The sequence below is a fragment of the Haliotis rufescens genome, unplaced genomic scaffold (genome assembly GCF_023055435.1).
Source record: "Haliotis rufescens isolate VD_foot unplaced genomic scaffold, xgHalRufe1.0.p SCAF_28, whole genome shotgun sequence".
NCBI classification, from domain to species: Eukaryota; Metazoa; Mollusca; class Gastropoda; order Lepetellida; family Haliotidae; genus Haliotis; species Haliotis rufescens.
The window spans coordinates 1237251-1251537 of record NW_025963979.1 but is presented as its reverse complement, the minus strand read 5'-3'; the positions used below and the strand labels follow the sequence as shown (position 1 = coordinate 1251537).

The 14287-nt window shown below is 40.8% G+C and overlaps 1 protein-coding gene across 2 annotated transcripts in view; it reads right to left on the bottom strand.

The window, feature by feature from the left end:
- The window catches only part of LOC124117562 (RNA polymerase I-specific transcription initiation factor RRN3-like), a 331792-nt gene that overhangs the window by 150369 nt on the left and 167136 nt on the right, over nt 1-14287 (bottom strand). For both annotated transcript variants that reach the window (XM_046479504.2, XM_048402649.1), the window contains 2 exons: nt 9430-9598; nt 6349-6423 (listed from right to left, as the gene is read on the bottom strand). In XM_046479504.2, coding sequence (XP_046335460.2) covers nt 6349-6423; nt 9430-9598 — 244 coding nt within the window. The remainder of the gene's footprint in view (nt 1-6348; nt 6424-9429; nt 9599-14287) is intronic.

Genomic DNA, 14287 nt, shown 5'->3' with positions numbered 1-14287 from the left:
TTGCAGCAAAGAATTCCAACAGGAAAATATGCTTATGCGTAAGATATCAAACCAGCCACAAAGCAACATCTGGTGTACAATATACCATTTACTCTGACAGAGTTTGATGATGTGATACAACATAGAACAGGTACAGCACCTGGTCTTGACACAATCAGTTACAAGATATTGGAAAACCTACCTGATCAAACAAAGAGCTTACTTACTGAGTTGTATAACACAATATGGTCCGTCCAAAGGAGAAGTCCCAAAAGCATGGAAACATGCCGCTTCTAAAGCAGGAAAGAAGGAGCCCTACCAAACTCTGATTGACCTATCTTACTCACTTCAGACATGTGCCAAGCTATGGAAGCCATGGTTACAAAAAGGCTCATGCATCACCTTGAAACTGGCAACCACATCAAACCTGACCAAAGCAGCTTCAGGAAGGGACACTCATGTCTAGATCATATACTAAGAGTAGAAAATGAAATACAGAAAGCTCAATTATACCGACAATACCTAACCGCAGTATTTCTGGACTTCAGCAAAGCCTTGGACATAGTATGGCATGACGGACTCCTCACAAAACTAGCACAAAATGGAGTAGTTAAAGTAGGGAACAATCAATCTGATCCTATGTCACTGGACAATGGCACACCACAAGGCAGCATTATAAGCCCAACCCTGTTTAACATCATCATCAATGATCTTTTTGATCATATCAACTCTCCTACCCAAACTTCTAAATCCACTGATGATGGAGCAATATGGGTAAAACACAGATATATATTTCACAAATTTGAAAAAAACTGCAGTCAGCCCTGGACGGAGTAGACCAATGGTGCAATAAATGGGGGAGTTCTATTCAGACGCAGGTTAAAAAAAACCTGAACATATTACGGGCAATCTCAGGCACATCTTGGGCCACATTGAGGGACACTCAGCTTGGCCTCTACAAATCACTTATCAGATCAAAAATTGACTATGACTGTGAGGCCTTTCACTCAGCATCAAATACTGTCTTGAGATGCCTGCATGGACAGAATACAATACAAAGCCCTAATGCTAGCCACAGGTGCAGCAACAGGCACTTCACTAGAACCAATGTAAGGAGATATAGGAAAACTCACATTGAAACTAAGAAGAGTGCAGGCAATTGCCCTCTCTCAAAACGTCCTTGTCCTATAAAAAACATGATGCACATGTGCTGGTCAATGGGTATCTACTTCTGAGACGTGTCGCGCCATTGAGAACGTTAAACGTCAAGAAGCCGTCAAAACAGCGATGCTGTTGTATTAGTAGCAATCACTGTAAGAAATTTGTGAATGGCCGGAAGATCGTGATGCACATATCATGGAACTGTTCTGGGTGAACAATACCTTCGAAATGACGTGCTGGTTTTCTTGGGGAATTAGTCAGCAAAGAGCCGGAGTCACAGGAGACTAATCACAATCACTAATCGCGAGTCAAACCCCTTCTCTGCTTAAAACCTGCCTACAGTATGTATTTAACAAAAATTTGAACAATAAAAAGGAATGTGATTGGTTGATACATGATTGGTTGTGTCCTAAGCTAAATGGATGGCTAGACAGAGGGGAATACTAAATCCTGTTTATCCTGTTGGACTGGCACTAATCTTGTTGACATATTTACTGGATGCTTTGAAAGAGATTAGGGTGTCACTATAGATGAGCTTGTGTGGGGGCTAATCCTTAATGCCCTATAGACGAGCTTGTATGGGGGCTAATCCTTAATGCACTGTAGACGAGCTTGTATGGGGGCTAATCCTTAATGAGTCTTAATTGAAGTAATGTTATTCTAATATACCCCGGTAGGTGATGACAGATATACTTAAATAAATATCCTTTGTCTGGGAGATGGGATCTTGATACCTTAGGCTAGCATTTATCTAAAAGCTTCAAATCAATTAAACTATGTAGACGTAACTCTTGTCTTATTGAATAGTATGTCTAGAAGACGCGCTCCCATTACCTTAGGCTAGCAACCATCTAAAAAAGCTTTAACTGAAACTACTGATAATGGTACTCCACAGGGCAGTATCCTCAGCCCCACCCTCTTCAATATAATGATAAACGATCTATTCGAGGGCCTATCCCCTAAAGTAAACACATCAAAATTCGCGGATGATGGAGCCATCTGGATCCGCACTAAAAGCATGAACATGGTCCAAAATCTACTCCAAAAATCTCTTAATAAAATACAACAATGGGCTGACAAATGGGGCTTCTCCCTTAACTCAGAAAAAACAACAGGAATAGTATTCAAACATAAAAACATGAAACCCGCCTCCCCAATCCTCCAGCTAAACAATCAACAATCAAATTTCAAAAACAAACCAAATTCTTAGGACTTATTTTCGATGAACATCTCACCTGGGATGCTCACATCCAAAACCTAACAACTAAATGCAGTAAAGACCTAAACACCCTAAGATGCCTAACTGGCTCTAACTGGGGAGCATCCAAAGATACCCTCCTCTCTCTCTACATATCACTAATTAGATCAAAACTAGACTACGGCTGCGCCATATACAACACCCTAAACAACTCTCTATCTAAAAAACTTGACTCAATACAATATCAGGCTCTCAATATCATGCTAATTACACGCACCCAACATGGCACCTCCTACACCTCACTTCAGGCCTTAACAGGAGAAATGCCAATAAGTCTACGCAGGGAACAGCTAAGCTTAAATTTCTGGGCCGCGTCCCAATCAAACCCTCTCATCCAAAACTTAATAAACCAAAACATCAGCCCCAAAAACCAAGCTCTAGCTCGTAAACACCCCTTACTTACCCCAATATCCCAAAGAATAACAAACTACCTAAATGAACACCAAATTAAAAATCTTAAACAAAACTGCAAACAATCAAATATCTTCACCCCTAAACTTAAAATACCCAAAATAGACACAACACTAGCTAGCCAAATAAATAAACAAACCGACCCAAACATAGCTAAAACTACCACACTAGCATACATACACGAAAATTGGCCAAATTGGTGTCACATTTACACGGACGGATCCTCAGATCCGACCTCCAAACACACAGGTTTCGGAGTCCATACCACACAACCAACTAAAACCACACAATCCTTCCGACTCCCTAACAACCAATCAATATTCACGGCAGAACTAATGGGCATGGCCTCAGCCCTCCATAATCAAGAATCCAAAAACCACAAAAAAATCCTAATACTTACCGGCTCCCTAAGTGGACTGCAAGCCCTCCAAAACAAAAATACCAAAAACCGACCTAAATTAATAAATCGAATACTTAAAAGCTCCAACGACCTAACTAAGGCAGGCAAACAAATAACCTTCTTGTGGATACCCGCCCACGTAGGAATATACGGTAATGAAAACGCCGATAAAGCAGCTAAACTATCCCTCAAAATCCCAGAAATAAGCTTAAACTTACCCATCTCAAAATCAGAAATTAAAAGTGTAAACAAGCAAAAAATCACAAAAAATGAGCTGACTTTCGCGCAGGAGTAAATGGAAAGGGAGATAACTCACGTTATGAGAGAGGGCAATATTACCATTCTGGGGACAACATCAAAATCTTTGGTGAAAAAGATAAGGCAAGACAAAAACACCCGAGATGAAGCCCTAGCGTGGAAAAATCTCTCTCTGAAGCCATCTGGGATGTTAGTACGAGAACTCATCCGAAGTCACAATTGTGATGACATTCAGCCACCAGAAAGTCACTACAAAGGGTTACACCCTCCCTGGACTTTATAAACTCCCAAAGTTGACACTGCTTTAACATCAGAAGTGACAAAAGTAGAACACCCAACCCACTACGATCAGTTGCTATCACTAAAACTCAAACTGTATACCTGGGAAAGCTGGGCCCATACATACACAGATGGATCCAAGAATCCTAACAACAATAGTGCTGGTTATGGGATCCATATCCACAGATCCACACGCCAAGCACATTCCATCTGCCTGATGGTCAGTCAGTATTCACTGCTGAACTGGAGGCAAAACTCATCATGCACTCATACTTATACCGGAACTACCAGAAGCAGAGGCAGTCATCCTATCAGACTCACTTAGTGCAGAAACAGACCAAACAGTCAATAATATTCTATACGAACATACAAAACCAAAACCATCGGACCAATGGAAACATGGGGCGGTGTTGGACCCAATCTCATTTAGATGAAATTAGAAATGAAAAAGCAGAAACACTAGCAAAGCTAGCTCTAGTCAAAGCAGAGATACAGCCTATTCCGTTAACTAGAGATAAAAAGCGAAAATCAAAGCCTCCACAGCGCAAAACAAACAAACTCAAACAAGAGTCATCAGAAAGATGACATATTCCCCCCTGCAGCATAAGTAAATGTGCAATTCTGTATGTAATGAGTCAAGAGTTGAATGTTCTTGAAGAAGCATACATTGTTTACCCACAAAAGATCCACCATGGTCACATCCATATGAAATGGAAAGTAAAACAAGTGTGTTTCTGTGGGTTTTTTTTATGCAAACAAATGACAAATTACAAGAAACAATAACAATAACGAAAACTCCGGAAACGATTCAGACAGACGGACGGATGGATGGACGGACATGCCAATAGCTATATCCCCCCGCATTATATGCTGGGGTGATAACAAAAGGACAGCTGAAAGCATTCTCCTGCCTGATTCGGTCACATAAAGCACTATGACAAGGTATGCCCATCTTGCAATAAACCTGAATCCATTACTCACTTGTTATTTGAATGTCAAGATCATGCCCTATCCTGGGCTCGGTTAAAACAAGAACTGCAGCGAGATCCACTCTCTGTCGTAGATCTCCTCAAGCCAAGAGTTGCAAAACAGGTCAGTCGAAATGCTAAGGCAGAAGGCGATCTCTTAAAGCTCTTAATGTTAATGTCGAAACCATTCAACAGATTGTGTTATTAGCCATACATCTAATGTCGAACACATTCCACAGATTGTGTTACTAGCCATACATCTACTGTTGAACTCATTGGACAGATTGTGTTACTAGCCATACATCTAATGTCGAACACATTGGACAGATTGTGTTGCTAGCCATACATCTAATGTCTAACACATTCGACAGGCAACTACCATAAGGACACCCCCAAACAAAACTTGCAATATCTATTTACCAAGAAGGCTTTGCGTAACATTTAAATTATGTATGACATGCATAAATGCTCAGCTTGCTAAATATCAAAACCTTCAGTAGTTTATTTGCCTCAAAACGAAATTATCGTGAGTTAAAAAAGTTTCGCGGCACACAACTACCAGAAACTGCCATTGCTCACTCTGGCATTTCATACTGAGTGGTATGCATTCCAATATTTAAATTGTAATGTTATCATTTTTTACATTAGATCATAATTGTTTTTTCACTGACGAAAAGAAAGGACTCAAGTTCCTAAATTTCTAAAATTAGCAACTTTCGGTGTGATTAATTGAAAACAAAAACAATTTGAATTGTAACATCATCTATTGGATGAAACTTGTACGATTATGGAAACGGCAGTAAACAAACAACTCAAAATGCATCGTGCATTTCTAGAATTATTTACACGGATGTATAAATCTTTGTAAAAACAACTATCTCATTATTATCAAGGTTGCAAATGATTTCGTTTGATAAAACACTCTGACCTTGACCAGCTTTTGACAAGCCGACAAATGTAAGAGACACATTTAGGCATGGCCTAACCTCGAGATTTGTTTAGTTGAACAAAGTCAACAAACGCTGCGAATAATTACAAATATTTGATGATATGCAAAATATGAACATACATAAATTCTAGGTAAAGCTTTCAGTACAGCCTACACTCTGAGCAGGGCATTCACCATTTCCTTCATTTTCCCGCGTTTTAATGGCCTCGCTTTGAGAATGGCAAATGTGATGTCTCAAACTGGCCCATTAGAGAGAGAGAGATAAGCTGACAGTAATGTTGTCAAATACACTGAAAATCATTTAATATATGCTGGTATGCTGGTTAGCTTTTCGTTATTCAAAAGTACTGAATAACTAAACAGCTTTTTGATGATGATGTAAGATGAACCTGTTGTCATATATAAAATGAGTTTCAGCGTATTTGACCACATTACTGTAGTTGTTTAATATACAGCCTTTGAATAACGAACCCAGTGATGGCTTGTTTTTCGTTATTCGAAAAACGAATAACGAATAACGAACCTGCTGCTAACTTCAGGCCCCTAGGCAAAACTAGATGTTACTGCCAATTGTATGTTTCACAAATTGATACACAAAAATCTTCATTCAGATGTTTTACAATAGTTTATGGACATGACAGCTGATAGACAAAGTGCAAATGTACTCAGAAAATGTGATAATTACCATCTGAAACATGACTTGATCTACCTCTTGCTTGTCTCCTTCAGTACATTCAATTTCACAGCGTGGACTTCTAACCTGAAAAAAAAGGGAAAAAGATCAAGATACTAGTCAAAACTGATAGGGAAGCGAGTTTCTGATTCAAAAACTGGATCATCATTTGTAGTAGCAATGAGGATATCATCGATCCCATCTTGTTGATGGACCACACAACTGATGTATGTCAAATTGAACCATCAGTTTGGGTGCTTGTGGGAACTCTGCCAAATTTCATAATATTCAAGATGCTCCTTGACCTGTTGACAAATGATATGATGATAGATGGAGTGAAACAAAGACTTTATTGATCTTCAATGAAAGAACACAGGGTGCCGCCATTGATACCCGCTCGCACATGATCCATCCCTAAACAAGACTTTGACCTCTGACCTTTGCACCATGCATACAATAAGAGACCTTAATTGCATGTACACTACAAATGTGTCATCACTAACACAACCACTTGAACTCAAAAGTTATTGATGCGTAAATTCTGGTCAGTATCAACCAATCATATTCCTTTTTATTGTTTTAAATTTTAGTTAAATAGATATAGAAGCAAGATCTTAAGCAGAAGGGGTTTGTCGCTCTAACCAAGCAGATCTCTCTCTCACAGCCCAGAGAGTGGTACCAGCTCTCTGTGGCACCCTCAGCTGTATTTTGAGATATTGTAAATTGTTAATTATTCTTGTAAAAATTGTTTAATTAGTCTCCTGTGACTCCGGCTCTTTGCTGACTAATTCCCCAAATAAAACCAGCAGGCTATTTGGAAAGTTTTGTACATCCGAAGAGAACCATTATAGAATACTGACTGACCATCAGGCAGGCTAACTGAATGTGCTTGGGGTTTGGAGCTGTGGATATGGATCCCATAACCTGCACTGTTGTTGATAGGATTCTTGGATCCATCAGTGTATATATTGGGCCCAGCTGTCCCAAGTAGTTTGAATTTTAGTGATAGCTAATGATCGTAGTGGGTTGGGTTAAGTGACTTCTGATCTTAAAGCAGTGTCAACTTTGGGAATTTTTCAAGTCAGGTGAAGGTGTAACCCTTTCCAGTGACTTTCTGGTGGCTGAATGTCATCACAATTGTGGCCACAGATGAGGTCTCGTACTAATATCCCTGATAGCTTTAGTGAGGGATTTTCCTTTTATGGTTTGATTGGTTTGCCTTTTATGGAGACAAATGGTATCATAGCATCTTTCTCCATGCGTTTGAATGGATCTCCCACAGTTTCTTCACTTGAAAGGGTGAACCCCCATTTATTGCACCATTGGTCTCCTCCGTCCAGGGCTGACTGGAGTTTTTTTTGTATTTGTGAAATATTTCTGTGCTTTACCCATATTGCTCCATCATAAGCGAATTTAGAAGTTTGGGTAGGAGAGTTGATATGATCAAAAAGATCATTGATCATGATGTTATACAGGGTTGGGCTTATAATGCTGCCTTGTGGTGTGCCATTGTCCAGTGACATAGGATCATGAGGAACATTGTACAGAATATATAGTAGGTCTGGGATTAACAGTAGAGGAACGTAAAATCCTCTCCAACAACCTCCAAGACTTCGCTAAAACAAAACTAACAGAAGCAGTCCACATTTGCCGCCACAAGCCATCAATCAACAGAGATCAAGGCTGTTTCATCCCATCCGCCTACTATGAACTCATTAAGCACTAATAACTTATCCTGTTTAATTGGCTTCCACCTATGTGTTTTCTGTCCATCATGTTGTGACAGTATTATTCTTCTGTTGTCATCACTTACTCATGCTATCCCACTCATCTATGCAATTGTTGTTACTGTTAATCCTCTATTGTTAATTCTCCACCTACTATATATGTTAATCATTCAGTCTTGCTTGACAACGGTATAAGGATCTGTACAAAAACGTTGCCATTTCAGTATTAAAAAGTGAGTGAGTGAGTGAGTTCAAATTTAACGTCGCATCGGCATTATCTCAGGCATATAGTGACAAAACCAAGTAAATATATTTACAATTTAATCATTTATGCAAAGTTTTGTTTAAAAACAAGTTGTAAAACATATTTGAGCATACTATATTTAGAAACAATTCATGAAACATAATTGAGCATAACAATATTATATATACAGTTTTAAAACACGGGCTATCGGCCACCAGTAACCAAAGCTAGGCCACCTTGCTGGGGATCATGGGGACTTACAGTACCTCTGCTTCCTGCATGATACCCCAGCAGGATTTACGTCATCACTTTAGCAAGTGGTGGTTGTGCACAATGCTAGCCAATATTAAAAAATACTCATCAATGAGTTGGCTTAAAAACACTGGTTGATGATAGTTACATTGATTATGATAGGATTACGTGTCACACAGGGGGACAATATTTTTACGGTACTTTAACCTCCTGGACACAGCCTTCAATAATGTCTGTTAATAGTAGCATCACACCAAAGTTAAAAACAAGCATTTAATTATTCACATACATATTTAAAATTTATTATACAGACCAATTTCTTTCAAGTAATTTATGATGAGATGCCCGCTGACACGGGAAAAGAGATCTTTTAGATTTACACTTTGATAATGTGAATCCCTTGTGATTGCAAAGTCCACATGTCTTGACTGACAACCCAAGTAGGTATGACCGATTGTTGGTTTCAATTTTGTGTAGTTTATTGCTTCCTACTTGGGTGTCCCCAGTATTAAAGAAGTGTTATCCATAATCTGTGTCTACTTTGAGCTAAAAGTGATCAGTGAGCCTCCCATTGTTCGGCTGCTCTCGCCTAGTCACCATTTACGACTATGCTTGTCCTATGAGGCAACTGACAGGATCGGGTGGTCAGGCTCGCTTACTTGGTTGATGCATGTCATCAGTTCCAATTGCGTGGATCGATGCTCATGATGTCAATCACTGGATTGTCTGGTCCAGACTTGATTATTTACATACCGCCATCATATAGCTGGAATGTTGCTGAGTGTGGCGTTAAACAATAAACAAAAACAAACAAAATATTGTCTGGAAACTGAAAATGTCACTGTTAAAGATTCACTGATCAAAACATACATCCAACTGTATGAGTTTGGACACGATTAGTTCCAGGATGGGTTGTCGGAGACTTGGCATGTAGGCTGGTATTTGCAGTAGGTTGGTGAAGAAGCACTCCAGGTGATAGAGGGGACGCAAGATGAAAGGGCAGCAATTGGACAACAATGGCATCAACACTGTCCATGTCCTACAAATAGAAAAGAGATTGAGGCATTAGATATCAAGATATCAAACCAATTCCCCACACAACCCCAAATAACAAATTTCCGAGCCATAAATAAACACCAACTCACCCAGGGTAAAATCACCAAACAAACCATTTTTCTTACGTTCAAAACTACTTCCCTACCCAACTACATCACCTTTGGAGCACTAAACTATAAAGTACACCCCATCAGGAAAAACCCCTCCCAGTGTATCTACTGTCATTCCTTTGAGCATAAGTCATCCAACTGCAAAAAACCGCCCCTATGCCCCAAATGTGGCTCAGAAAACCGTACCATCCAGGAGTGCTCCTGGGCCCCCTACTGCGTCAACTGCAAGGCCGAGGGACACACCTCAAACCAAAACTCCTGCCCAACAAAACAGAAATATATACTTAATCTAAATAAAAATCTCAAGCCAAGGGACCTTCCCAAACCAGCCAAAATCCCCCTCCTACAATATTACTCGGAGGATAACCCAGATGATCCCTACCCTGCCACCGATCACGATCTGGACTCATCCTTCAGCTCCTACACCCAACCACCACCCCCCCCTCAACCCCCCACCCAGCCAAAGTCACAAACCACCTTACCCCACCAAAGGGCCTACAATCATCAAGTAGCCCAAGGTGCTCTCCCCAATACCACCACAATCACAGCTGATGTACACCCCATCCCACCACCCAAGCCCCCCCCCCCCCCCCCCCTCAATCCATCCGCTACCCCTCCATCAATCTCCCAGACCCAAGCCCTCCCCCCTGCCTCTAACCCATCCACTCGGCCCAAACACATCCTAACCCCAAAACCCACTTCCCTCCCACCCCAAACCCCTCCTACTTCCAACCCCCCCCTCCCCCGCCCAACTACCCCCCACCAACCCCATCCCCCCTCTCATCAACCCCACCTCCCACCGACATCACATCTCCAAACATAGAAAGGAACTCCTAACCAACAAAATACATCAACTAAAGTCCACTCCGCCAGCTCACATCACCCCACAAAAACTCTACAACAACACAAACAAAATAGTGGAATTCATAATCGCAGGCATTATATTCAAACACCCCACAGTTAAAAAACTACACACACTGGCCATAAAGTCCAAAATCTACCAGAAGTCCTTCGCATCTCTCCAAACAGCTACTCTCAAACTAAAACAATAACTACAAACCCATCTATCCCATCACACCCCACACAAACACATCCCCATTTGACCCAACCCAATCATGTCTATATTACAATGGAACTGTAACGGCCTGCGGGCCAACGGCCATGAACTTAAAGCCCTAATCTCCTTAAAAAAAATACAACCCCTCATCATTGCCCTACAGGAAACCTTCCTCTCACCAAAAAAAGAATTCCAAATTCCCGGGTTCCAAATACTTCGCAAAGACCGCCCCCGCCCACAAAACACCCCCGGGCCCCCCCACGGAGGACTCGCTTTATACACAATTCACTACATTACAGCACCGTCTCAATCCCTACCCCAAACCTGGAAACACTAGCCATAGATACAACCTTCCACAAAACTAACATTAGAATAATAAACATTTATCACACTAAAACTATGCCGTTTAACTCACAGGACCTTGAAATACTATCCCAGCACCTAACACATAACACCATAATACTTGGTGATTTTAATGCCCATCACCCGCTTTGGGGAACAAAAAATTATACAGATAAATTCGGAAGACTTCTGGTAGATTGGATAGATAACACCAACCTCATATCACTTAACGACAATCAACCCACCAGATACCCAACATCCAGCCTACAAAACCCCACAGCAGTCGATTTAACATTAATAACCAACAAATTCTCACATGAAATCAGCTGGGATGCCAACACAGACACCTGGGGCAGTGACCACTGCCCCATCAAAATTGAAACAAATCTCATCCAATCACCTCCCCCCACCCCAAACAACGAACAACACCCCCCCGGCAACACCAAACAAACAAACTTTAATTTTCAGAAAGCAAACTGGCAACTTTTCACAAAACTCTGCAATCAAACTGACCCCAAAATAATACAAAACAGCAACATCGACACCTTCAACACTAACCTCACCAACACATTATTCGACATCGCCAAACAATGCATCCCCACTTCCAGGCCAACCCCAGCCCACAACCCCGTCCCCTGGTGGAATGACGAAATCAAAACAGCCAGAAATCTAAGAAAAAGAGCCCTAAATAAAAGTAAAAGAAACAAGTCAAAGATTCCAGAGTTTATTCATCTAAGAAACCACACCAAACAACTTATAAAAACAGCCCGAAAACAACACTGGCAACTTTTCTGTAACTCCCTAAAAATTGGAGATAATAACTCAGGAAAAATTTGGAAAAAGTTAAAGTCAATCAAAGGTAACTCCCGGAAATTCGCCCAACCTAATTTCAAAAACTGCCCAACCAATAAAGACAAAGCTAACCACCTAGCCAACCACTTTGCTAACACCAGTAGCACGGCCAACTACCCCCCCCCTATTTCAACAAGCAATTAAAAAACAACCCCCTTTTACCAAACGCCTCGACCTAGCCCATCTCCCCATTAACAAAGCCATCAATATACATGAACTTCTACATGCACTACACAACAAAAATACAGCCTCATCCACCGGAATCGACAACATAAGCTACATAATACTCAACAAAATACCACCACAAATACAACAACTACTACTACAGCTATACAACCAAATATGGTCCTCAGGCACCACACCCCAAACATGGAAACACGCAAAAGTCATCCCAGTCCTTAAGACGGGCAAACCCCCTAACGACCCCGACTCCTTCCGTCCCATATCCCTTACATCCCACATATGCAAAATCCTAGAATCCATTATAAATAACAGATTAAAGCATCACATCTCCTACAATAGACTTATAAGCCCAGACCAGAGCGGTTTCACAAATAACAGACAAACACTAGACCACATCCTACATCTAGAACAAGACATTAGAACAGCCCAGTCAATGAAACAATACACACTGGCCATATTTATAGATTTCAGCAAAGCTTTCGACATGGTTTGGCACACTGGCCTTCTAAACAAACTTGAAAACAACCAAATCAATGGGAGAATACTAAACTTCATACACTCGTTCCTATCAGACAGACACATCACTGTAAAATCACATCAAACTCTCTCCGACACCCACCCTATTGAAAACGGCACCCCTCAGGGAAGCATCATATCACCAACTTTATTTTATTTCATGATTAACGACATTTTCTCAGATATCAAACACTCGGAAAAAATCACAACTGCCAAATTTGCAGATGACGTTTCTTTTTGGAGCTCCTCGGCCTCCATTAATCTACTAAAAACAAGAATCCAATCTGTCCTAAATAACATTCAAAATTGGGCTTCCAAGTGGGGTTTCCAAATAAACACAAAAAAACCCATTGGCATGCTATTTAAAAAACAATATATGCAAAATTATACACCCAAACTTCACCTTAATAATCAAGATATTACCTATCAAAAAGAAGCCAAGTTCCTAGGTATTACATTTGACTAACACCTTACATGGGGCCCCCAAGTACTGAAAACGGTCAACTCTTGCGAAAAAGATCTAAATTTAATGAGAGCTATCAAAGGTAATAACTGGGGGTCTGACAAACAAACCCCTTCTCAACATATACAAAACACTCATCTAATCAAAAATTGACTATGCCGCTCCGGTCTTAAGCGGCATCACAACCACTAACTATAACAAGTATTTGTCACAGAGTGACGAAATATCCCCCGCCATATACACCATAGTACCAAATATGAAGACAATCCAGCGATTAGTTCTTGAGATATTGTGGCAACACCGTTTTCCAACTCCAAAAACAGATTTGCCTGCTGTGACCTTGAAAATGGGGTCAAGGTCACCAAATAGGACTGGTGTCTGCGGAGTCTGTATATACACCATAGTTCCAAATATGAAGACAATCCAGCGATTAGTTCTTGAGATATCGCGGCAACACCGTTTTCTAACTCCAAAAGCAGATTTGCCTGCTGTGACCTTGAAAATGGGGTCAAGGTCACCAAAACCGACTGGTGTCTGCGGTGTCTGTATATACACCATAGTTCCAAATATGAAGACAATCGAGAGGTTTAGTTCTTGAGATATCGCGGCAACACCGTTTTCCAACTCTAAAAGCAGATTTGCCTGCTGTGACCTTGAAAATGGGATCAAGGTCACCAAAACCGACTGGTGTCTGCGGAGTCTGTATATACACTATAGTTCCAAATATGAAGACAATCCAGTGTTTAGTTCTTGAGATATCGCGGCAACACCGTTTTCCAACTCCAAAAGCAGATTTGCCTGCTGTGACCTTGAAAATGGGGTCAAGGTCACCAAAACCGTCTGGTGTCTGCGGTGTCTGTATATACACCATAGTTCCAAATATGAAGACAATCCAGTGTTTAGTTCTTGAGATATCGCGGCAACACCGTTTTCCAACTCTAAAAGCAGATTTGTCTGCTGTGACCTTGAAAATGGGATCAAGGTCACCAAAACCGACTGGTGTCTGCGGAGTCTGTATATACACCATAGTTCCAAATATGAAGACAATCCAGTGTTTAGTTCTTGAGATATCGCGGTAACACCGTTTTCCAACTCTAAAAGCAGATTTGTCTGCTGTGACCTTGAAAATGGGATCAAGGTCACCAAAAC